General features: G+C 51.8%; 7 protein-coding genes across 7 annotated transcripts; 5 read left to right on the forward strand and 2 right to left on the reverse strand.

Moving 5' to 3' along the window:
- Window positions 1-83: 83 nt before the first annotated feature.
- Window positions 84-8,128, reverse strand: CC84DRAFT_1123105 (fatty acid synthase S-acetyltransferase; the record flags this gene model as incomplete). Its single annotated transcript, XM_018175650.1, has 12 exons — window positions 7,632-8,128; window positions 7,005-7,515; window positions 6,833-6,956; window positions 6,667-6,779; window positions 6,154-6,607; window positions 5,652-6,101; window positions 2,446-5,594; window positions 2,106-2,390; window positions 1,921-1,995; window positions 1,535-1,875; window positions 1,008-1,485; window positions 84-957 (listed from the first exon to the last, which is right to left on the reverse strand). Coding segments are annotated over exons 1-12 (7,320 nt in total), but the record flags the coding sequence as incomplete, so codon positions are not given.
- A 1,718-nt stretch (window positions 8,129-9,846) lies between these two features.
- Window positions 9,847-11,745, forward strand: CC84DRAFT_1197356 (MFS general substrate transporter; the record flags this gene model as incomplete). The annotated part of the gene is made up of 5 exons (XM_018181517.1): window positions 9,847-10,050; window positions 10,101-10,427; window positions 10,489-10,911; window positions 10,987-11,389; window positions 11,453-11,745. The coding sequence occupies 5 exons, from the start codon at window positions 9,847-9,849 to the stop codon at window positions 11,743-11,745; spliced, it is 1,650 nt and encodes a 549-aa protein (XP_018034049.1).
- A 135-nt stretch (window positions 11,746-11,880) lies between these two features.
- Window positions 11,881-12,639, forward strand: CC84DRAFT_1165883 (thioredoxin-like protein). The gene has a single exon (XM_018178817.1). The coding sequence runs from the start codon at window positions 11,925-11,927 to the stop codon at window positions 12,246-12,248; it is 324 nt and encodes a 107-aa protein (XP_018034050.1). The 5' UTR covers window positions 11,881-11,924; the 3' UTR covers window positions 12,249-12,639.
- A 4,183-nt stretch (window positions 12,640-16,822) lies between these two features.
- On the forward strand, window positions 16,823-18,104 carry CC84DRAFT_862878 (CAP20-like protein). The gene is made up of 4 exons (XM_018187682.1): window positions 16,823-17,057; window positions 17,145-17,214; window positions 17,304-17,407; window positions 17,489-18,104. Exons 3-4 carry the CDS (start codon window positions 17,321-17,323, stop codon window positions 17,978-17,980), a joined length of 579 nt encoding a protein of 192 aa, XP_018034051.1. The 5' UTR covers window positions 16,823-17,057; window positions 17,145-17,214; window positions 17,304-17,320; the 3' UTR covers window positions 17,981-18,104.
- A 649-nt stretch (window positions 18,105-18,753) lies between these two features.
- On the reverse strand, window positions 18,754-19,378 carry CC84DRAFT_1218978 (uncharacterized protein; the record flags this gene model as incomplete). Its single annotated transcript, XM_018183047.1, has 4 exons — window positions 18,754-18,935; window positions 18,986-19,181; window positions 19,235-19,256; window positions 19,371-19,378. The coding sequence occupies 4 exons, from the start codon at window positions 19,376-19,378 to the stop codon at window positions 18,754-18,756; spliced, it is 408 nt and encodes a 135-aa protein (XP_018034052.1).
- A 132-nt stretch (window positions 19,379-19,510) lies between these two features.
- On the forward strand, window positions 19,511-21,356 carry CC84DRAFT_1165885 (putative small nucleolar ribonucleoprotein complex subunit). The gene is made up of 3 exons (XM_018178818.1): window positions 19,511-19,810; window positions 19,860-20,085; window positions 20,205-21,356. Exons 1-3 carry the CDS (start codon window positions 19,725-19,727, stop codon window positions 21,228-21,230), a joined length of 1,338 nt encoding a protein of 445 aa, XP_018034053.1. The 5' UTR covers window positions 19,511-19,724; the 3' UTR covers window positions 21,231-21,356.
- Window positions 21,357-21,371: 15 nt separating this feature from the next.
- Window positions 21,372-22,826, forward strand: CC84DRAFT_1165886 (alpha/beta-hydrolase). The gene has a single exon (XM_018178819.1). The coding sequence runs from the start codon at window positions 21,677-21,679 to the stop codon at window positions 22,646-22,648; it is 972 nt and encodes a 323-aa protein (XP_018034054.1). The 5' UTR covers window positions 21,372-21,676; the 3' UTR covers window positions 22,649-22,826.
- Window positions 22,827-24,648: the final 1,822 nt, after the last annotated feature.

Here is a 24,648-nt window from a genome sequence, read left to right on the forward strand (position 1 = left end):
GAATGGATGGAAAGTATCGATTGCATCTCTCCACCCTATACTTCATCCTCCTTATGGTGCTTTCATAGCCAACCCAGGATGCGGCCCATCTTTAGGTACATTCTTATACCGCAAGGATTCTAGTGCTATCGCTCCCAGCCTCTCAATCGAGCCCGCGCTCATGATCTCCAGCACACTAATTTCTAATCCAAGCCCCATCCTCCACCAGTTCCGAATCTCAATACTGACCAGCGAGTCGACGCCCATATCCGAGAGCGACATTTTGATATCCACTTCTTCATCCGATTGGATCATGAATGATCTTATACGCTTTCCAATCTCCTGTGTGAGGAAGTCTGCATTCTCTTTCTCGTCGAGCATTGCAGGAGTGGCGGCGATCGAAGCCAAAAAGTCTTTCAAACCCTCGCTGGCTGTACTGGAGCTAGACTGCTTCTCTGGTTCGCGATTCCTGTAAAGCGCCATACGTACGTCGTGTTTCCAGACTGCTCTGTTGCTGGAATCCATGATAGACTTCCTCGAAGCCAGTCCGGTCGTCAATTGACCCAAGTTGCAGTATCTCCCGGCTGTCCGTAGCCCTGGAATTGATCTTGTGATGGAGATTTCGATGGCCCGAAGGAGATCTGATTCCTTCAGTCCGTGCATGCTGTACGAACGGAACATCTCTAGTACTGCAGCGTTCTGGCTTACATAGCCTATGTCCTCCATTACGCCTACGTCGATTACAGATGCCGGTAGCCCTAGGCTATGTCGATATTGGACGAAGGAGTCGAGGAACGTGTTAGAAGCGGCGTAGTTGCTTTGACCCCATTGACCCACTATCCCGGAGAGGGAGCTGAAGAGGAGGAAGAAATCCAGTTTGGTGTCTTGGAATGCATTGTGTAGGTTCCAAGTGCCGTGGACCTTGGAAGAAAGTGGCGTCTCCCAATCTTCGTGATTCATCTTCAGAAAGTTCTGGTCCTGTATATTGTTAGGTCCGAAAGCCTTTCTGTGCCTGGAAATCAACTTACTCTCAGTACCATGGAAAGCTGTATGATACCAGAGATGGGTTTCTCAGCTAATGCTATCGCGCTCTTTACGTCATCCTCAGAAGTTACGCTGCCAGCAATTGCGACCGCTTCGCAGCCTTGCGCTTCGAGCTCTTTAAAGAATATTTTATCGTCGGCTGTAGATCCCGCTGACCTGGAGAGATATACGAAACTCCGGGCTCCTCGCTCAACCATCCATGTCGACACAGCACGGCCGAGGCCACCGAGGCCACCAACTAATAGATATGATGCATTCGCGGAGAACCTTATCTCTTGAGGTCGTGCCTGTGTTTGCAACTCCTGCATGGATTCGGGCATGTTGATAACAATCTTGCCGAGGTGTTGGCCACTTTGCATATATCTGAATGCATCGACAGTCTGCGTCGCTTGGAAGACCTTCACTGGTCGAATTGGTTCGATTCCACCCTGCCGGTAATAAGTGAGACACTGTTCGAGGAGCCTGTAGCTATATTAGTGATTTGAGCAGACTCCGGGTATTATTTGAGTACCTCTGGCATGTTTGAGGCCTCTCTTCTATCAGTTGCGCGAGGTCGATACCCCAAAACGACCGATTTGCCTCAAAGACGTCCATACTCAATTGCGCGTGCCCGATGAAGTCGCGTTTCCCGATCTCGAGCATTTTCCCGAACGGTGCTACGCACTTCCAGGACGCGTGAAGAAGCTCGCCCGACAGTGAGTTCAAAACCAAGTCCACGCCCTTGCCGTTCGTTTCGCGCATAAGGTCTGGTAGGAAAGACGAGCTTCTGGAGTCGAAAATCCGATCGCGTGGGATTCTGAATGTGTCGATGAGATATTGAACTTTCTCTTCGCTGCCTACCGTTGCGAAGATCTGGAAAGGTCAGTGCTAATCGGTATGAGATTGTGGCAAGCCTACCTCTGCTCCTAGCATACGGCAAATCTGGATTGCTGCTATACCAACTCCACCACAGGCCGAATGGATCAGAACGGTCTATTCACTCATTAGCACCGTCCAGCAACGTGAAAATCCAGACCGCATTTCTCTTGGGATAACGCAGTATATGCAAGCTCTCGTCCAGAAACTGTAGATGTGGGACTTACCTGTCCGTCTTCGAGCCCTCCGAGGTTGACTAGCGAATGGATAACAGTACTGTAGACACAGGGCATGGTAGCAGCATCCTCGAAACTCAGCGCATCAGGTAAACGCGCGCACAACTTGGCTGAAGTCACCATCTTCGTGGACAGACATCCTCTGTCGCAGATAAACACTCTATCACCGACACTCAATCTATCGACTCCTGGGGCAGTTCTAGTGATCACGCCGGAACCTTCGAGACCGAGCTTATGATTCGGGCCATCCACAATGCCTAGACTTACAAGGACATCCTAGAAGAGTATCAGTAGTGTCGCTCATCTTACGAGTTCCGTTGAACAGTCATACCCTGAAATTAAGCCCGACGCTACGGACCTGCACCTCCACCTCGTCACCTTGCAGTACTCCTTCCTTCTCGAAATCTTTCCATGTAAGAGATCCCAAAAGTCCGTATTTTCCGATTTCCAACCTGGCTTCCGGTTCCGTCATTTCATTTTGATCGTTGTCTTCGATTGAAGAGATCCAGTGGAACCTGCTAGTGTGTATCTTCCCGTCGAAAAACGCGTACTCGTATTCAGGGCCGAGTGTTTCTTTTCTTCGCCGTTGTTGAAACCCATCCGCGAGACCTACGAGAGCTTTCCAGGCTTCTGTGCCGAATCTGTCGATCTCGAACGTTGCGAAATCGAGCGAGAGTTCGGAGCGGAGGGAGCGCGCAAAGCCGGGCAGTAGACCGTATGATGGGTTTGAGCAGTGGACCTGAACAGCTTGCGTCACCCAGATGATGTGGCTGTATTGGGCACTGCAGTGCGAGAAGAAGGTCTGGATGCTGGTCCAATCGTCTGCTGACATGTTGTAGAGGAATGGACGATCTAAGTCTAGCAGGACAACAGTCGTTTGGTCCATGTTAGGTCCTTGGTCGATTGTTTGCCAGTTCACCGCATAACCTTGTTGGACGAAATGCTCCGCAATTTCATGGGCAGCAGCGCTCTTCTCGGCATAGTAAAGCAGGCTGATTTCCCTTTCCGGCTGAGTTTGTGCTTCGAAAACCGTAGAGAAGATGTTTGCATTGATCTGAAGCGGTTCAGCATTGTCGTACACAAGACTGTCCACGCCGCTGAAACCCGCAGCACGAAGTTCTTCGTTCCACCGCGATGGGGACACAAAAGGCTCGTTAGGTCGCGAATCTGCTTCACCGAGCCACCACCCTGGAAGAATACCCATGATATAGTTCGTCCACCGTAGGTTCGGACTCAACTCTTGCAAGAACAACCGACCTCCTGGCGCAAGAAGCTTTCTCACGTTGGTCAAGGTTTTGTGCAGGCTCGGCGTGGCATGCAGAACATTCGATGCAACAACAACGTCGTAGGTCCCAGGCTCAAAACCTTGCTCAACAACGTCTTTGGCAATGTCTAACACCGAGTATTCAATTCCGGTATACTGCTTGAACTTCTCCTTTGCGGTAGGGAAGAACCCTGCCGAGATGTCGGTGTAGTGATACTTTGAGTACAGACGGGCTCCTTCAGCTGTTTGGAGCGCCTTCAAGATCCAGGATGTGGTGCCTCCTGTTCCGGCACCTACCTCAAGGACTCGCATGGTCGGCTGAGAGTGACCGAGGAGCTCGAAGTAGTCGGAAAAATCAACCATTTCTTGATAGAAGGTATAGATGCTGGCGAGCCCGTTGTTGGGTAGCAGAAGCTCGATTCCGCTAACGCGATCATGAAAGATGTCATCGCAGTTATCGAGTATACTTTGAATAGTGGAGGCGACCGAAGAACTGTCATCTTTGGCAAAGGCATGTGCTTGTGCTTGACTCAGAAGTTTAAGGCGCTCCTCCGATGACACTCTTGTCCATGCTTTGGCCTCAGGAACAATATTATATTGCCCATTTGCCATGCGTGCTACCTCCATCTCCAGCCACGATCGGAATTTCTGCAAATGCTCTGAGGCGACATCGAAAGAGGCTATGCGCGAGGCCGTCTCAATCATACACAAAACTGCGACCCTCTCTACCAATAGGATGGATTCATTCTTGTTTCCTCGAGGACGTATCAGCTCTGCGGCAGGCACGAAGTTAATGTCTGGCCTCCACTCCAATCGTACTGCCGCCAGATTGTCCTGGTCCCCCGGGCCAGCACCGTCGGTTTCAAGAGGATTGAACGTCGATTCGGTGAGCGAAAGTACGAGCCTGCCGTTCGATGTTGCAAACGCGGAGCCATGAATGGCACCCTTGGGGGTTAACTGTGCTTCTACTCCCATTTCGATGGATGTGCCACATTCACCAACGTACAGCTCACCTATCACTGCTGGAATGGCGAGCTTGCCAAGCCGTCGCGCCAGCCCATTGGACATTGCCACGGTGAACAGTTGGAGAATTTGGTCGATGATGGTGGGATGGGTAGCGTAGACGCTGTTGTGTTCTTCTGGGTCGTGTTGCACGTTTGCGGTAGCAACAGGTTGGACAGGATGAGCAGTGATATCTCGCAGGCCTCGAAAACATGGTCCGTAGTTCAGACCTATCCTCTTCATGGCCGGGTACCATACGTTCGACTGCACTGTGCGCGGGTGAACATCGATACTTCTAGAAGTCATTGGTTGAGTGGATCCTCCGCGAGCTTGTCCAACGCAATGTTTCGTCCATTTCACACCATCATGCGAGGCAATGGTGAAATCAAACCATGATGAGTCCAGGCTGTCTGTCAGTGAAACTGGCTTCAAGCTGGTGACCAACTCCGAGCTCTGACCTTCGTGCATAACAAACGCACTCTTGACAACGAGTCTCTTGATACTGTACTCCTTCGCGCCAGTCAATTGGCGAATCGCCTCACCAATAGTGGCAATGTACCCCGCAGCTGGGAAAACAATGTCCTCGATAATCTTATGATCTCGCAACCAAGGCACGCTATCCAGGTGCAACACGTTTCTCCACGATGGTTCGATATCGCTGCTTTCCAGGATGCGCGACCCGAGAAGCTCATGGTGGGGAAACACCCGTAACCTCCAGTTTTGCGTTACGCGAGACTCTTTCCAGTAATTCGTATCGTGCTGCCAGGGGTATGACGGGAGATCAGTCAAGACTATACCGGGTCCATTAATAGCGTTGAAGTCCACAGCCAGTCCTTGCTGGAATAGCTGCCCTGCCGTGGAAAGGATGCTGTGGACCTGGTCCTCACTTCTAGCCAGCGTGGAAATGTATGTTGGCGTGACTGTAGGTTGCTTATGCTGGAATATTTGGCGGAGTGGCCCGGCGAGAGCGGAATGGGGACCCACTTCCAGGAAAATACTTGACTCAGTTTGGGTGGCATCCAGGATGGAGTTGATGGCCGTGAAGAAGAGCACGGGATTTTCCATATTTGCTCTCCAGTAAGGCGCGTCCAGTCTGCCAGCATCCGTGATCACTTTTCCGTATATGCTGGAGTAGAACCTAGCAGACGGCACCTCGCTGTGGATATGTGGTTCCATCAAAGACTCGTATTGCTCTCCGAACTCGCCCATGTGATCTAGTTTCGCGTCAGTTTTGCAACGTCCCCAAAAGCTCGCCTGAGAGAAACACTCACGCGAATGATACGCCATTTCGACCTTCAGATGTCTGCAAAACACGTCAGGTAGGTCTTTCTTCATGATAGTCATGACTTGGTCAAGTTTTTCGGCATCGCCGGAGAGGGTGACGCTCTTGGGACTGTTCTCGCATGCAACCACGACGCCATCGACTAAGAACCTAGCTACTTCTTCGCGGCCGAGGCCGATCGCAGCCATTGCCCCTGCGCAAGTCTTAGTCCTCGTCACCATACCACGGTAATATGCAATGACGATCGCAGCTTCGGCAGAGATTGCCTTTGATGCATACGCTGCGGCAATTTCTCCGCTGGAATGGCCCACCACAGCTGAGGGAATGATACCCCATCTTGCTAGCAGATTCACCAAGCCAATTTGCAGTGCGGTACACAGTGGCTGTGAAAGCTCAGCCTTGTTGATCCGAGACGAGTCCTTCCCGGCGCCCAGCTCCTCTGTCAGGAATCAGCTTTTGGAGTATTTGCACGGTATTATGTCAACTTCTACCTAGCAAAGACCACGAAGGTCCGTCTGGCAGCGTATGTAGTACGCTATTTAGGTAAAGCATGTCATCATGGAAGCTAGGGAAAGTTGCCATTAGCTCGACACCCATTCCAGCCCATTGAGCTCCTTGACCGGTGAATACAAAATTCACTGCAGGGCAAGTCCGAGGTCTCTTCTGAAAGCTGGAGAATTTTAGAAGTTTCTTCTCGGTGACTACACCGAACGCGCGGTAGGGCAGGTGCTCGCGACGATACGCTAGAGTGTGGGCGATATCATTGAGGGCGTCGAAACGAGACTCTAGAAACTGTTGGATATTCGTCACACGCCTGCGAAGAGAGTCGGGAGTGTTCGCGGAGAGCGCAAGGAGGTGAGGGGCAGATGCCGCCCTTGGTCCTGTTGCCTGAGCATGTCTTTCGGTCCATGCTCCAAGGAATGAGGCAGCGGAGTCCAGTATGACCTGTAGTTCAAGGATCAGATCCGATGTATATGAAATATTTTTGCGAAAGCATTACTCACATGAGCGTTAGCACCTCCAATACCGAAAGAGTTGACACTGACCCTCTCGGCTCGATCGACAGGCCATAGCGTTGGCTCCACAGGGACCTTCAGATTGGCCTCCTTGAAAGGGACTGGGTACATTTCGTCAGATAAGGCTCTCTACGAGAAATGAAGCTTTGCATACTTTTTGGGTTCGGTGTCGAGAACTTGATGTTTGGGGGTATTGTCCGGTGTTCCAGGGCGAGAACTGCTTTAATCAGGCTGGTGATGCCGGAAGCACCTTCTGAATGACCAACATTTGGTTTCACCTGTTCATGTTAGATAATGTTGCGGGCAACCAGAAGAGGCGCACAAACCGATCCAATATACACACCAGATCCGCCGAAAACTTTACCGATTGCCACAGTTTCGAGGGGGTCACCAACCGCCGTCCCTGTACCATGGCACTCAACGTACGCAGTGCGTGACACCGGTAACTGGGCTTGGCTGTATGCCGTTCGCATCATGTCCTCGTGCGCTTGCGAGCTCGGGTTGGTGAGTCCAGCCGTCTTCCCGTCACAATTCTGAAATGTAGAGCGGATTACCGCACGGATTGGATCGCCATCTCTGAGGGCATCGTTCAGTTTTTTTATGTATACCGCGTTGATAGCTTCACCGCGAGCGTATCCATCAGCAGTCGCGTCGAAAGTCTTGCACGACCCTTCAGCAGACAATACGCCCTGCTGTGTCATGTGTTGGGACATTGTTGGGCTGATAATGATGTTCGTGCCGGCAACTATTGCAGATGTACAGTGGCCATTGGCCAGGGCCTGACAAGCTTCATCCAGACCGACAAGTGCCGAGGAGCAGCCGGTTCGAATTGTCATGCTGTTTTGTGTCAACGATCATTCATGAGCGTAGAATGCCTCCTGGGTGTTTGGGGGAACAAGACGCTTCTTACGCTGGCGGAGGATGATGCAAGGAATCAAATTGGAAGAACCCACCTTGGCCCTTTTAGGTCATATTCGTATGAGATCCTGTTCGAGATCGCAAAATCTCCAGTGCCGGATATACGGTACATATCGAAAGATTGGGTATCTTTGTTGCAAAGATCCAGCCAGTCCTCCCCGAAGACACCCACATAGCAGCCAACCTTGCTACCCCTCCAGTTCGATTGTCCAGCACTTTCCATACATTCATAGACCACCTCCAGCAACAGTTTCTGCTGTGGGTCGAGCTGCGAGATCTCTGCCTTTGACATGGCAAAGAACGATGCGTCAAGGTGTTCTAGAGAGTCGTCTAGGAAGTAGCCATGCTGTGAAGCAACCTCACCCTTTCTTGCACGTGGTCCATGGAAGGCCTCGACATTGTAACGATTGCTGGGTATCGGACTCCGACCGTCTCGTTTGTTAATGAGCAGGTCCCACAGACCTTCTGGGGATGATACGCCCCCCGGGAGCCGCAAAGCCATGCCCACAATAGCGATGGGAGGCGGAGTATCGATGTCTTGATGCCCATTGCCATTCATTCGAACATCATGAGGTTGTGAGCTCGCTGTTCCGATTGTTCGGAAAACATTGGTGCTCGGAGTCTCTGACTCGCGGACGCCGTCTGTATGGTAGCGATCCTCTTGTCCAGCTGGAACTGCCATGGTCGTTTATCGTGCTGGAAATAGGGTGAAGGGAGCACGTCGAAAATTACTGATAGCTTCCTTTGATGAAAACGTCGGAAGAATCAGCGAGCTGTGCTAAAACGTCTATGAATGCCCTTGAAGATGGATTTGCAAAAGGACTCAAGCTGATGAGACTCTGCCAAGGTTATGTACCTATCGCCATGTACATGGGCGTCCGGATCCTTCCGCGGGACCGGCCAGCCCTTCCTCCATTGCCAAGTGAGCTGAAGAATCGGCATAATGCCTCAGCACGATCTCACTTCCGATGCGCTTGGGTCCACGATTGCTCGGATCTGCATAAGCCCTTGAGGTCCTGCTTCTGGGCTTGCCACGAGAAGTATTCCTAGCCATGGCGCGATACTAGATTCAGAAGTCGCCGAATGACACACTGTCTTTGGGCTCCAAGTATCAATCTCATATTAGGCATGCACGTTCAGGCATGTTTGCAGCCGGAAAGATAAGACTTGAACCCCATGTGGTCCCTGATATGAGCAGTTTCGTGGCGTGCCACTGCCTCAGAGCTTCACCCCACAAAACACACCATAACAGAAGGGGTAGTAACGTCGGGCTGACCTGGTTGTGGGGTCTTGTGTAGGCTGACATCGTGCAGATTCGATGTACCGATACGAGAGACGAGGCAAGGCTATTGGCTCATGGGAATACTGCACTCACCATTTGTACGAATCTTGGTAGCCACCAAGACAGCCCCATCAATACCATAAGTCGCATCCAATTGCTAAATGTTCGTTGAAACTCAATCATTGTCAGGTCGCTGTTTTGGGGAATTGCTGTGCTCGTCGTGATGACTATGTGCAATGCAGCCTGTTACTAGTCAGTTCGGTACTATCCATCGGGCACGCTAGGTAGCAGCGTGGTCGATATGGACGAGCTGGCTATCACGAATCGCGGCATTACTGCGCAAGCCGAGCCTCTGCGATGCACTTGGTTGGCGCACCAGCATCCAGTCAGCGCGAGCTTACGCTTGGCCGGCACGCTTCACTCGAGGTCTTACGAACAAGATGGTCGATTTCCGGCCCCAGGTTCGGTGAGAATTCCTTGCTAGCGTAAACACACGCGTGGACCAGATCCTAAATCGTGGGGATGAACGAGGGAATCCTTCGCGATGTGTCCGACCAGGGCAGCCTTGCGGCCCCCACCCGCGGACCTGAGTTCGTATGACACAGGCTCGTTTGCACCGTGCTAGTAAATAGCGTAATCCTACAACCTTCAAGCACGCGTCGATCAGTGAGAGTATCGCCGACTACAGCTTACTCAACCCTTCCACGATGACCGCATTCGGTTGCATGCAGCTCTCCGCCGCATATGTGTACTTATCTTACTCTTACTCAATCCATTCCAGGGCCACAAAGGCCGCGTCACAAGTCCTGTCTTGGTCCTAAAGGCCGAGTGTCGCGCATATCTCACATATTTCTTAGAAACGCACTTGCTCAGCCTTGCGTCGAGTTGACCGACTGCTGCCTTGCTGCTGCCAAACCGGTCTTCCAATCTTTCACTGTCTGGGAGCCTGAATGAAAGAGAAGACCAAGATGACCGAAGAGAATTCTTTGAGCGAGAAATCAGGAGATGCTGAACACGAGGCCAAAGATGAGAGTGCGGCTGTCACAGGCACTGAGCCCGTCCAGTCTACTGAGTGGAAGCCCAGTCGAAGCGAATGGCTCATCTTTCTCAACCTGGCCATCATTTCCCTCATAGTATCACTGGATAGTTCAATTCTAGGACCTGTTCTTCCTGTAAGTTCGATTCCGTTCTAGAACACTTAGCCTAATGCTCACATGAGTAGGCCATAGCTCGAAGCCTTCACGGTAATGCAAACGAAACCTTCTGGGCTGGAACATCCTACCTCGTAACATGCGCCATCTTCCAACCATTCATCGTATCACTGTCCGATGCTTTCGGCCGCCGTCAACTGCTCTTCTCCTCGCTCTTGCTTTTCACGATCGGAACAGTATTATGCTGTCTGGCGGAGAACTTTCGCACTTTGCTTGCGGGCCGCTCAATACAGGGTGTCGGGGGCGGTGGGGCGTTATCTTTAGTCCTTGTCATAATGACCGACATAGTACCACTCCGACAACGACCCAAGTACTACAGCCTCATACAGCTTGCGTGGGTGAGTGAGTGAGACTGGGGTATGTGTGGATATATCGGCGACGTACGCTGACTTTTCCTAGGCAGTAGGCTTGCTCAGTGGTCCCATCGCAGGCGGTGGGTTTGCTGAGCATACCACGTGGAGATGGATCTTCTATATCAACTTTCCTTTTTGTGGAATCGGGCTCGCTATGGTCCCATTTGTGGTGAGACTGCGAGCGCAACGTGCAAGCCTCCAGGACCGGCTTATGAAAACTGATTGGTTGGGAGCTTTTCTGTTCATATCAAGCACATGTAGCTTTCTCATCGGCATTACATGGGGCGGCACACAATACCCTTGGAACAGTTGGCGAACGATTGTGCCGATAGTCCTGGGAGTTGCAGGTATTGTAGCGACCTTATGCTGGGAGCGCCATGGGGCTCCGCAGCCTTTCCTTAGACTCTGGCTGTTCAAAGACCACGCTGCAACAGCGGCGTATGCATGTTCCGTGCTGCAGGGTCTGTTGGTAAGTCCTCATTTTCCTACCCTCGATGTCCTCCCAGCTCGGCTGCGGCAAGGTTCTGATACAACTCTGCTCCAGATGTTCGCCCACCTCTACTACCTTCCTATGTATCTTCAGTCAGCACAGGCCTACGGGCCTATGTTATCCGGAGTCGGACTCGTCCCCATCATCGGCGGCCTCATACCTACATCAGTCATCGTTGGTGGGGTTATGACGCGATTGGGTCGCTATAGATGGGCGATCTGGTCTGGTTGGGCCACCATCATCGTCTCGACCGGGCTGCTCATCATCCTCTCGAGTTCTACACCCACATATGGCTGGATCCTGCTCTTCCTCACAATCGGACCTAGCCATGGTCTCGTTTTAACATCTCTTAACTTCGCGCTGCAGGCGCTCGCCACAGAACGCGACGGCGCGTATGCCGCTGCTATGTATACGTTCATGAGGACATTCGGGATGTGTCTTGGTGTAGCCTTTGGCGGTACGTCGATCACAAATACAAAGAGAGATGTGCCATTGAGCTGACTTCCAATCCGCGACTCAGGTACCGTGTTCCAAAACAGAATGCTTGTGCACCTCGCTGCAAAAGGCCTGGACCAGCGCGTCGCTAAAGACGCAGAGGCGTTCATCCTGGTTCTGAACTCGATGCCAGACAGTGCAGAAACGGCATCCTATCGCGTCGCGTATGCTGAAGCATTCCGGAACCTTTTCGAGGTGCTCTTGGGGGTGGCGGTGTTAGCTGGGGTTGCAAGCGCGTTCGTCAAGCACGCGAGTATGGATAGGGTTTTGGATTCCGAGCATGTATTCAAGGAGCAGGAGGAGAAGTCTAAGGCATGATGCGGTGCTCAGGTCGCGTTGAGACACGAGTTGCTCAGTGCTCAGAAATGAGAACCGAGGTATTTGTCCGAAGACAGTTAGCCTGATCGAAATATGACGTAATTGCCCTCCTTCACAACACCTCCTACATCTACACCGCACAAGTCTGAACCGTTGTCAACATTCCCACAAAGCCCAAGATGTCTGTATCCACGATTCCAAAGCTCGAATCCAAAGCCGCGTACCTGAAAGCCGTCATGTACGAGGGCGTGACCGTCCTCGAGGGCACCGCCACTTGGTGCGCGCAATGCAAAGCCATTGCCCCGGAAGTCCAGAAAATCGTTTCTGAATATCCAGATGTTCACTTCTATACATATGATGTGGAAGAGACGGAGGATATAGCTCAAGAATTGGGTGTTAGCCAGATGCCGACATTCAGTATCTTCAAGGATGGAGATATTCAAGAGGGCGTGACAGGTGCTAAACCGAAAGAATTGAGGAAGGCTATTGAGGCGAATCTGTAATCATTGACGGAGTGTCGACGGGATTCTGTGAGATGTACGGGAAAGCCGACGGGGCATGGTGATGGCATCTCCAAGGACATTGACGGAATTTCGCTTTACACTCTCCTTCACCAGGGAAAGTCGAATCCTCTATCGCTAGAGTCTATGGTGTGCAGGTCATCATATTAGCCGTCAGAGTAACCGCAAAGCAGAGGAAGAGGTAGATTGCAAGTATGTTTGTAGTGGGCAAACATCCACCAGAGTAGGGCGAAATGTTGTCTCATGTTGCGGAGGTGGAAGTAATGTCCATCACCCCGAATACCGGTACGGGTTAATTGCAATGGATGAACATGGGAACCCCTTCTGCTTCGCCCTAATTAGGACCTCGTTGGAGTCGCTTCTCACGCTCTCAACGCGCTTCTAGAAATAGAATTAAAAATTTAAACTTTGAGATGAAAGAAAAGAAGAGATCCAACGCAGGATGACAACTGGATACCCGGTAGTAATGGTAGAGGTCTATTCGATGGCACGCCGAAGATCGTGACTTTCAAACAAAATGAACATCCTGTCGACCGCACGATCTGAAACGATGATACGCACGGAGCGCATCTCAGCATCTACCTGGCCCTCATTTCGATATTCCTCTAATCCCTGAATAATCGAAATGCTAATGGGGATCTTCGTGGTGGTCCGTTTGCGCTGCTCATACTCTGTAGCACAGCGGGAGTGCAATATTCGATTCCACATCAAGCCCTCGGCAGCAATGGGGACCATTTTAGATGGGGATAAGATTCGGATTTGGTCATCATAGCTGTGGACAAAGGACAATGTTGAAGCACAGTCGGTTTTAGAAGGCCATACGCAGAAATGTTTGTAGTCTATATAACCTTCATTTTGACTGCAGTCAGACAAGTGTCACAGGTTTGAGCTGCACATTATCCAAATCGAACCTACAGAACTCTAGACAGTCTTCTGGTTTCTCCTGCGGAGTTAGTTCACCCCACAGAAGACGGGATATTCCCACCCGTCTATACTCATTCGATTTGTCCCCCGTTGGTTCAATGATCATACAGAGATGTACCTGAAAGGCGGCCCTGCTCCAACGACTTCATGTACCCCCTTTCCAGTTCCCAGAATCTTGGCAAGATGAAGCATGCCTCCGCATTACGTTTTGTTGTCTGTACCGAATCGATCGTAGTGGTCTCCCAAATCACCATGCCGCCATGATCTCGCATCGTTCTAGCATGTGAGTTTTGGGTGGGTCTTTTCCACATGCCCGCTAATCTTCAGGTATCTGCTTGTGAGCTGGACCATCGGATCCGCCACTGCAGTCGTTACGACCTCTTGGATCTCAGCTATGAAGATATGTTGCCTGACAAAGAACCTGTAGCTGCCTTCTAGGTGCCTAAGGATCTTTACGCCCGGCTCAAAGATGGGATGTGATTCCCAAGACCAAGAAGGTGCTGAGTATTCTTCATTAGAGATCACTAAGGAACGGGAGCAAGCCCGCGAGGACGTACCTATGCATTCGCCGAACACTTCTTCTTCACTATATGGATCGCAATACCATAGCATGGAATAATAAATTTTGATTTTCCGTAGGCCAGCTACATATTCATCTTCAAAAACATCTTGGAAGCGTTTGGCTACCCCTGCTATTGCTGGAAATCTATCTGTAGTGACTGTAAGGCCATCTCTCATGTACCGTCCAACAAGGTGTTCCGAATTCTAGTACATAGCTTGCTTGCCTAGTTTCGGATTTGGTTTGACGCTGAACCGGCTACCCGCGTGGTCAATCTGGTTGGGTCGTTAACAAAATTGACAGGCGGAATGGGGGTCTATAAGCCAGCTAATATGAACAGTAGCTATAATATTTGAGTCAAGGGTGTCCCTTGGGATCATACTCGCATGCGAGCATCGTCGCGCATTCCCACTTGAGCTGGTTACCAAAAAGCATCGTGCGGGAACTCAGTAGTCTTTCTTGTATGACCCAGCCGCGCTTGTGTATTGGATCGTAGTATTCTTCCTCTTCAGAAAGGTCATCATAAAGAACCCATTCTTGCCATCCTCAGACCCTGATGAAACTGAAGGGATGCCGGAAAACACATTTGGTGCTCGCTTTACGTATAGCACTGTTCTCTCCGAACGCCTAGTAGCTGCTGCACTTGCCGATAGATTCAGAGAAGCGTGTTCGTAAACCTATCCCATTATAGAAGACTCTATTCACCAATCCTCTTTATCATCCCGGATGATATAGAGCGCATCGATCCACGTATATTAAAAACCAACGTCGCAGCGTAGCATCTACCGTATTAAAGAAGGCTGGACGGAACGTATTAATTGGAATCCACTTTGTTTATTGGCCTAGATTTGACAGGAGAAGCTTCAGATCTTCGTGCAGGTTCCATTGATAACTCAGAGTGGTATACTGAAGGTCTCGCTGATTTCTGGCGGAACTCGTATGGTTGATCCATAGCTGGTGGCTGTCCAAGATCTCGACCAATCGCGTTGGGAGAAACTTTCGCTGCTTTGAAAAGCCGGACGCTTTGCGGCACTTGTCGTGTTGTTCTGTGCACGTCTTTATCCAATCTTTGATCGTACCAAAACAGTTATCATCCCCAGGGAAGACAGGCAGGTCTGATACATTGATCAGAACTTGGTTTCGATGGAATAAGTCGTCCCTTGGATTCATGGGAGTGGTGAGTTGTGCCTCCATGGTCTGGTATTTACTCAGCTCTGGTTTCGAACGCACCCAGTTACCGGGCACATATAGGGTCTTGCCCAGTTGTAGAAGAATATACAACTGCAATCGCGGTATTTGGATTCAATTAAAGCACTGCATCGAAATCAAACAGACCAATGAGCTCTGCACGTCTGATGATCAGAAATGTGTGGCAGCTATTGTCCAAGCCCTTGATTTCATTGTACCGGACCGTCAAGTCGGTGACGGAGGGACTGTTAAGGAACGCGAATAAATGCTGGCATCTCGAGCATAGCTGGGTTGTCTTTTGTCCGTACCTGAGCATCTAGAAGGCGTGTAGCTTGGGTATTTCCCCCGTTGCTTTTCCAAAGCTACGATACTAAACGACATTCACATTCAGAGGTGGTGAACAATACCATTTTTGTAGAATTGCTCATTGTGAAGCATTCGTTAAGGTGTAGATCAAACCTGCGCCCGGTTGACACTGTGAGGATCAGATATTCTCTTCTAGCTGGCCATAGGACAGCGCAGTCAGATGCTACTTCTGCCAGCTTCTCCGCTCAAGAAGCCCACTAGTATAGTCGAAACTACACATTCACCTGTGTCTTGAGACCGTGCGACCAGTTTGCAGCAGTAAGAGAGCACAGTTTCCAAGGTTGGACCTGGGAACGTGACACCAATGGTTTCTCTTCACACCGCAGTGTCGCGCACATGCAGTGTTACTGATAAACCCAAATGTGCCATGTCACAGTCTTCCCGAGCATTACACCAAGCACTGCATAAACCTTTGACAAATCTCTCTTGTACCGCACCTCTATTGAAGACTCTACTCTTGAATAAGAACACGACTCATTACGGCGTACAAGAGCCACCGAGCTAGTGCACTATCGCGCGTTCCCTAAGGGCCTCCAGAGACCAGGAGAGCATATCGAGCTATGCTAACTCTTCAACTTTAAACTAGCTTCAATGTTTGTCCGGTCGTATCCGTTGAGCCAAGCTGCATCCCAGCCTCGCCTCAAGCTGTTGAGCTCGCTTCGCTGCATACATCGTTCAACGCCGTGGCTGGTGCATAAACACGTGAAAGGACCTTTGTAGTCTCTCCACAGTGGCGTGAACGACCCACCACCACTGACGCTGTGTCACCTATGCAAGGGCACTTCCGCCTTTTCGATACCTAGGCAATGGTTTAAAAGACTGACTCTCTAGGCCGAGGTGTTTCGGCAGCACCTGAAGTCGCCGCACGGTGCGAAAATTTGCGTCGACGAGCGATTGCACAATGTTCTGATAAGGCTGGCCAAGGCCAAGACTGGCCCACGCCACGGAAGCGTGCCGCACAGGCGAGAGATCCTCCTTCACATGCTTTCTTTCTCTCAACTCAACACTCCACAGCGGTTGACGCAGCTCCGCATAGCGCCGTTGTCTCGCCTCCCAAGGACTTGAGCGCACCAATATCGGAATGAAACATAATCTGGCCGCAGTCGCCCCTGCCAAACACTGATGTCGAAGCGCGCGCAGATAAGACACAGAGCCAATTGAAGACGGGTCTGCCTGCGGTGGTAAACATGAGCGCATGCCGCCCCCTCATTCTTCATCCCCGTCCATCAGCATACAATCTCAAGCTGCCGAACGCGCCTGCCAGTCAACCCGCTGGCGTAGCGAGCGTATGGGATTGACTGTTGAAGCTGGTCGACCTGCACACCCCGCAAACCCTGTGCCCAACGCTCAACACGCGGGGACCGGAAGCTGCGCGTTTGTCAACCGGCAGCGCGTTGTAGGTGATGCGCCCGCGGCCTCGTATTCGCGTGAGCGCGGCATGTCAACAGAGTCTGGGCTGCGGCGGGGGCGCTTTTGATGCAGCCCTGGGCCCAAAGAAAGTTGCCGCTTGGATGTGACGTTGGACAGATATGGCCCGTGCACCCTTTCACATGCGCCGTCCGCGCCTGTCCAGTGGAATGCTTCGCGGGCAATCACGAAATAACACGCCTTATATTTCGCGAGCGGGCTGCAAGAGGGACGAAGCTTATGATAACGTTTCGACTCCGTCGGCCTCCGCTCTTCCTTCGCCCCTCGCGCTTTCTGACCGATTGAGAAGGTCGCCATCGTTATAGCAGCACTTGCATATTCACACAGTACGCTCCACCAGTGCGCCTTATCGATAATACAGAAAGAGGGCCTTTCACATGCCATTCACGCCGCGACTGACACACTTCCTCCAGAGACGCAGCCGCCGTTTTCAGGACCGCGCGCCACACCTTCGTCACTTCCTGCAATTGTCGCATAAATAAGGTATGCTGGGCTAGACGTTCTTGTCAGACAATAACATCGCTGCCATCCGTTTACCCCCACCGTATCACCACATTCACACGTCGCTACAGCTTCATAATCGCACTCGATGCCTCACGCCGAGAAGGACACTGTCAACGGCGAGATGACAACGCGCCTCACTAACGGCGAGAAGCCGCAGTCGAAAGTCCTATCGGTGCGTCCCTTTCAACAGCATCCATCCCACTCCAACTCGGACCCCTTCTTCCTCTCTCGTGCTCGTACTGACCAAACACAGCACCTGCAGACCTACCCGGTTGTCAACGACGGCCTCGAGTTCTACAAATCGCACCCCTACGGCGCAAAGTCCCTCAACCTCGTGCACAAGACCTACAACTCGTTCGTCGCGCCGCTGCACCCCTACCTGCAGACACCGTACTCCTACCTCTCGCCGTACCTCTCGCGCGCCGACGAGCTCGGCGACAGCGGCCTCTCCAAGGTCGACACGCGGTTCCCCATTGTTAAGGAGGACACCAGCAAGCTCAAGCAGACGGTGTCGGAGTACGTGGGTCTGCCGTTCGCACTCGCGGGCAAGGGCCGGGCGTACGTGGTCGGCACGTGGCAGGATGAGTACAGCAAGACGAGGGGGGATGGCGTGGTGAAGAGTGTCAAGGCGCTTATTAGCACTGAGCTGAAGATTGGGCTCGATGGGTATACGTTGTTGGTGGAGTACTGGCAGAAGGGGCACAAGGAGGTGAACAAGAAGGTTAATGAGGTGAGTTTGTCCTAGGCTAGGCGCACGGTGCAGGTCGGCGTTGAAGTAGAACCTGAGCTGACGTGCTTCTAGAAGAAGCAGAAATAGGTGGGGTGTTCCGACTTGTGATCCTGGTTTGAGAAAAGTGATGGACGCTTGGCAGTAATAATGGGGCAGGATTGTTCATGCTTTCTTGTAGTATTGCTTAGATACCTTTTCTTTGGCCTCTAGGGATAGAAACTTTATGACTCACTCAACGACCGTGTGATCTATGATAGGCCCTGATGATCGGTGATGCAATACGCAGTAGTGGACGTGCTTCAGATGGTCAACTAATAGCACGAACAGTTATTGCGAGTCTGACATGGGGAGAAAGTCGGATTCTCAGACGGACGGAACGTGTTGTTGTGAGCAAGGTGATGGTCGGTGGTGCAACTGAGACGCCCGGCAGCAACAGTGTCAAGCTTGTCCGTCAAGAGCCTTGCGATGGAGCTGAGTGGTCGCCAGGAATGACGTCGAGATGCTCCTTGTCGCTCATCACGGTGGGACCCGCCTCAGTGTCTTGCATTCGTGATATTGTCCTATGGGTATTCCATGATGGGCGTTATAAACACTTCCTCACTTTTGATGAACATCGCCGGTTCGACCCCAAAGCCTTGATTTTTGTGCTCTGTTTATCGAAATACACGCTCGAGCGGCAGACCTCCGTCGGCTCTGCGCACCCGGTCATTTCCCTTGGCATACTCATGCAGGATCATCTCGATTGTCAAACCATGCCCGTCGACGCCCAGCCGTGACCGAAAGAAAGCTTAGAACTGTAAGGGAGTGAAGAACCACCTGTTCTTGCCGGACGTGTACCGCTCCTCAAAGGCCTTCTTGACCGTCTTCTTTGCCTCCTCCCGCTGAGAAACCTCCTTGAATGTGTCGGCCGAGACAACGCCCTTAAGGTTCTCGAGCTCGAGGGTGTATCGGGTGGGCATGATGTGGGTGTCTGCCAAAATTAGCCGAGGGCCTCCACACACCGCCGAGGGTGGTACGCACAGTTGACCTGCTTGACGAAGGGCTTGACCTTGCTCTTCTTGTCCTGCTTCTTCTTCGACATGCGGCGAGTGACCTTGGAGGGGTAGCGCTCGATGCCGGCGACGAGGGCGTGCGGGAAGGGATGCGACTTGGTGCCGTTGTCGAGGGGAGAAATGATCACACACTTCTTTCCGGCATAGCGGCCCCGGGTGATGATCTAGAATTTCGTGAGTTTGTGCGAGCAGGCGATTCGAGTGGTTTGCGACATACGACAACGCGTCCGACCTTGAGGCTGTAGAAAGATCTGTTAGCGACATGTTCCAAGACGTCCTGCAGACCCAATGCGCATGAAAATTGCAATCGCACGCACACGATCTTCCCAGCAGAGTATTCGGGCGGTACTCACAACTTCATCTTTGCTGTCCTGCGGTTAGTGTGGATGGGCGGTCGTTGATGTTGATGGGGTTGGTGAGGTTCGAAATCTAATGTGCTGGGCTCGCTTCGCACGGACTCATTTGCACTTGCCCGTGTGGATCGCCGGTTGGGAAAAACCTTTCTTCCGGCCCCGCCAAAAAGACGTGCATGCTTGGCATCTTCGAAAAGTTCGGGCGGGCTTGCGACGATGCCATACGACTTCTCAAGAACATAGTACCAGACGTTGTCTGCCTCGGTTCTTTAGTATTCGTTTTACGCAGCTTCCGACGCCCCTCCGTTCGACACGTGCCAGGACATGATTGAGTAGCGACACCACGAACCCAAAATGAAGATTCGCGCTCTCAGCAGGCCTGCGTCTTCAGCGCAGGCGCCCGGCTCCAGTGTCGCCAAACTGACACGCAACCTTGACCCGTAATTGAGACTCTCACTTTCCCAAAGATTGCCTGCTAATGCGCTGCAGCACGCAACATCCCTTCGAGCGCGCCCGCGAATACACCCGCGCCCTCACCGCGGTCAAGATGGAAAGGATGTTCGCGCAACCCTTCTTGGGTGACTTCGAGCCTGGCCATGTCGATGGCGTATACAGTTTGGCAAAGGATCCGGAAAGTTTGGAACACCTTGCATCCGGTAGCGGAGACGGCATTGTGAAAGTCTGGGATCAGTCCAGTAGGGAGGAAAAGTGGCAGGTATGAATCACCGTATCTACGGAACATGTGCAATCTTGCGGATGAAGGGACATTCCTTTCTTGGCTGCAACACGCACGATTCCGGATTCCCCTTGTTGGTCTATGCTGACTTTATCCAGGCACAAGCGCACGAGAACATGGTCAAGGGCATGTGCTGGACCAGAGACAGGAAACTTTTGACATGCGGTTCAGACCAGAAGATCCAGCTCTTCGACCCATACACCACATCATCCAGGAGCCCACCGGTGGCGACGTGGCATGGAGGCGCATTCTCATCCGTTGCACACCACCGCAACCTGCCCAACTTCGCGGCTTCGTCGGACAAAGTCTCTATATACGACATCTCAAGAGCATCAGGCGCGCCCGTGCAGACACTGAACTGGCCTACGGCGATCGACACCATCAACGCATTGGCGTGGAACCAGGTCGAAACGTCTATAATCGCATCCGCAGCAACGGATCGTGCCATCATACTGTACGACCTCAGAACGGGCTCTCCCTTGCACCGAACAGTGCTGCATCTGGCCTCAAACTGTATTGCTTGGAACCCTATGGAGGCTTTCAACTTTGCGGTAGCGAACGAAGACCACAACGTTTATGCTTTCGACATGAGGAACATGAAGCGAGCCTTGAACGTCTACAAGGGTCACGTCGCAGCGGTCATGAGCGTCGAGTTTAGCCCCACCGGTGAAGAGCTGGTATCCGGCTCCTATGATCGGTCGGTGCGCCTATGGGAACGCCAGAAGGGCCACGCAAGAGACATCTACCACACCAAGCGAATGCAGAGAGTGTTCTCTGTAGCATGGAGCGCAGACAACAACTACGTACTGAGCGGCAGCGATGACGGTAACGTCCGCCTATGGAGAGCGAAGGCTTCATCCAGGCAGGGTGTCAAGTCAGCCGCACAACGTCAAAAGCTTCAGTACAACGAATCATTGAAGGAACGCTACGTACATATGCCCGAGATCAAGCGTATTGCACGACACAGGCACGTACCCAAGCAGGTGAAGAAGGCCGGCGAAATTAAGACAGAGGAGCTGGCGTCGGTCAAGAGGAAGGAGGAGAATGAACGTCGGCATAGCAAGAAGGGCAAAGTCAGGCGGCAAGCTGAACGAGAGAAGATGATCTTGGCGAGAGAACAGTGAGGGGTGCATGATGAGACTGCTTTGCATAGCGACGGCGTCAGGATTTGATTTGCACTTACCGAGGCGCTACTCACCAACATGTCACAATATACCCTGTTACGGTTTGAAGTTCTCCTTCATTTCTCCCAATCACATTGTGCTGCACCATTCATTGCCCACTCTGGGCTTCCGCCGGCGCATATGTAACGCATGCGACTAGTCCGCGTCAGTAGCGCTAACGTCATAATCCCGAGGTCATGTCTGATTATAAAGCTACTGGGCATCGACCAAAGAGCGCAATCAACAGCAGCAACGCAAGAACGGGAACAAAGTAAAAAATTCTTGGGAACCTACGAGGACAATCACAAGCCTTCGGCCAGTATCATTGACGTTTAGCCTATTACGAGTAGCTAAATTCATCGAGAACAACTTGCATTCAGATCAGAACATCGACTACGTATCCCACTATGTCTGCATCAGCAGTCTCCATCCAAGATGAGAAGCTCGAGAGCTTGGGAATGCAGAAGATGACGGTCAATAAAGAACAAGTCGTCAGCTACAGCCGTGGTCTCGGCGCAGCTTCCGAGCAAAACCCAGTCCTCGTACTCATCCACGGATACCCACAATCCTCATTCATGTGGCGACACCTGATCCCCCTCCTCCCATCCAATGCACCCATCTTCGCGGCCGACCTTCCAGGGTACGGCGCTAGCGCCCCCATACCGGACAACTCCAAGTACTCCGTCGGCTCCACCGTCCTAGCAGCCCTTATTACAGAAGCCAAGCGAACAAGCAGCAAGCCCCTCGATAATTTGCCGATTGTTCTCATCGGCCACGACCGCGGCGCGCGAGTCGCACACCACCTCGCCGTCCAAGGCTTCCCCAGCGTATCTATCAAGGGCATCTGTCTCATCGACATCGTCCCCACCACCATCCAGTGGGAAGCCTCCAAAAATCCCGCCGAAGTCGTCGGCTACTTCCACTGGCCGCTGCTCGCGAACGTGGATCTCGCCACGCGCATGATCACAGCGTTCGGACCGGGCAATTGGTGCGAGGAGATGTGTCTGCGATGGGCAGGTAAGACCCCTTCAGCCTTGTCGTCTTTCAAAGCAGACGACGCGCTGGCTGTATATAGGGGCTTCTTCGAACAGCCCCATACGCTGGATGCGAGTAACAAGGACTATGAGGCTGGTGCTACGGTGGATGTGGAGGTTGAGAAGGGGTGGAGGGAGGAGGGGAGGAAGATCGCGGTGAAGACGCTGCTAGTGTACAGTGAGAGTTATATTGGGCAGAGGTATGATTTTCCGGAGGTGTGGAAGGGGTGGGTGGAGGGAGAGGCGCAGTTTTATGCGCTGGGTGGTGGGGTAGGGCATTTTGGGGCGGAAGAGGCGCCGAAGGAGACGGCGGAGGCGTTGAGGAAGTGGTTGAAAAGTCTGTAACAGCACGATATGTGGCCATGGGATCAGAAGACAACGGCTCAAGTTCTTAGGAGAACACGTCGAAAAACCTTCCAATATCACCTCAAAGGCTTTTGATATCCTATCGAACAAGACCCGCGATTTCCACGAGTGATGAATCCTATCTGCGTTCACTACGTGATCCCCCAACCATGACATGCGCCTCCATCACGTACAAAAAGTCCTACCAGGCTTTGCCTTCCCTTCACGCTCACATCAGCTTCCCAATCTGAGACTAAAAGCACCGTTCGTGATTTTTGTGGCCCTTTTTGCGGTCTAAATAACGAATATGCATGTGTCTCTCCTCATCAGGCACTGAAGCCAAGCTTCCCATTGTGGCATCAAAACACGTACCTACATTCCCGAAAGTCTTGCTCTCGTGCTTTGGAAAATATGAGCACCGGTACGCATTTGCTTGCTCGAACTTATAAGATAATTCTGCATGACGGAGATACTAATCGAACGAGACAGACCCAGGCCGATGCCTTCCTCGCAATTTTGAAATGCTATACGCAATGCATGACTTGAACCTCTCTGACATCGCACGCTGCCGTCAATGCACTTGACCGAAGCCAAAATCACACAAAATTATGAACCTGTGTATCCAATCCGCGCATGCCTCCTTCATTGGGCCCAGCTTGAATTACTCTAGATGAAACTCCAGAACGAAAGCCGGATACCTTTGCCGTAGGCTGAAGAACAAACGCAAAGGTCAACTTGATGATATGTAAACGATTGTTCGCTCATGATCGCCAAAGGTCGACAATAATGTACTTCAGGTGGTTGAATCGTCTTAAATTGACCAGGCCATACCTACATTCGCGTTCTGCCTTCAAAGTCGATAAGACATGAGGGATATCCGTCCAAGATTGCTCAAGTCTCACGCATGAGTCTCGCTTGTGAACTGGAGTCAAGCGACGTCCACCAGATGGAATGCAGCAACGACGAAATGACGCGGAGCATGGAGTTCGGCTTGTGACTTCCAGAGTAAACACTATTGGGCAGTCCCAATTGATGTCATGTCACAAAATTGCATAACCGGAATCCATGGGGCCGGCACTGATGGAACAAACAAGGCTTGATTCATGGACTCCTCTTGGACCGGCTGGGATATGCACTTCACAACCGGAGGGAGGGTTAGTGATGGTGATATCGGAATGATGTACGATGACAGTCTTTCGCGGCTCGCTTATGACGTATGGAATGTTGCGTTGCGCAATCAAGATGAATGAACAGGATCACGAAATCGTATACTTGAGCCCTGAACCCAGTTCCTGTGGCATTGCCCACTTCGCATAGTTCGACTTCAGAGTCTAGAGGTTGTATTGCAACGGATTCCGCGGAGCCCACCTCTTTGTATCGGAAGCCTCACCAGTCAATTCGCATGATGAATGCGTGGGACAAAGGGCTAGATTCGCCTTCAGAAATTACACAATTTCGAAGGGTTGCGGGATTGAATGTCACTATCTGATGGCAAGTGGCTGAGATCTTCCCGCGGACACTAGCTGGCGCGGTCATCCGATACGTTCCTGTACCTTCCCTGATTCGGCTAGCAGCGCCAGATGGCCGCATCAGCCTCAACTGAACACACTCCTTTACCATTTTTTTGGCATCCAAACGCCTGAAACAAAGTCGCGCACGGCTATGTCCTTACTCGAACATCTAGGCGTTGATAGGAGGCCCTTCAGACACCACCAAGGCAGGATGGAGTGAGTGCGGGCAGCCAATGTGCATCGAACAGCTATGGTACCGTCAGGGCCGCGATGAGAGTCCGACCCACCTTGCCGGAGTTCCTTCACACTTAGGTTTACGACTTTGCTGGGTTTTCAAATGTGTACTGCATGTGTAGACTGTACTGCTTCGACTGTGACTGCTCTACAGACAAAATGACTGGGCAATCTAGGCACGATCATACCGAACCACGATGATAGGTCAGCGAGCACCTCCGAACATGCCACCGCACCCCGGCCAACGAGGCTTGA

The sequence above is a fragment of the Paraphaeosphaeria sporulosa genome, assembly GCF_001642045.1.
Source record: "Paraphaeosphaeria sporulosa strain AP3s5-JAC2a unplaced genomic scaffold CC84scaffold_7, whole genome shotgun sequence".
NCBI classification, from domain to species: Eukaryota; Fungi; Ascomycota; class Dothideomycetes; order Pleosporales; family Didymosphaeriaceae; genus Paraphaeosphaeria; species Paraphaeosphaeria sporulosa.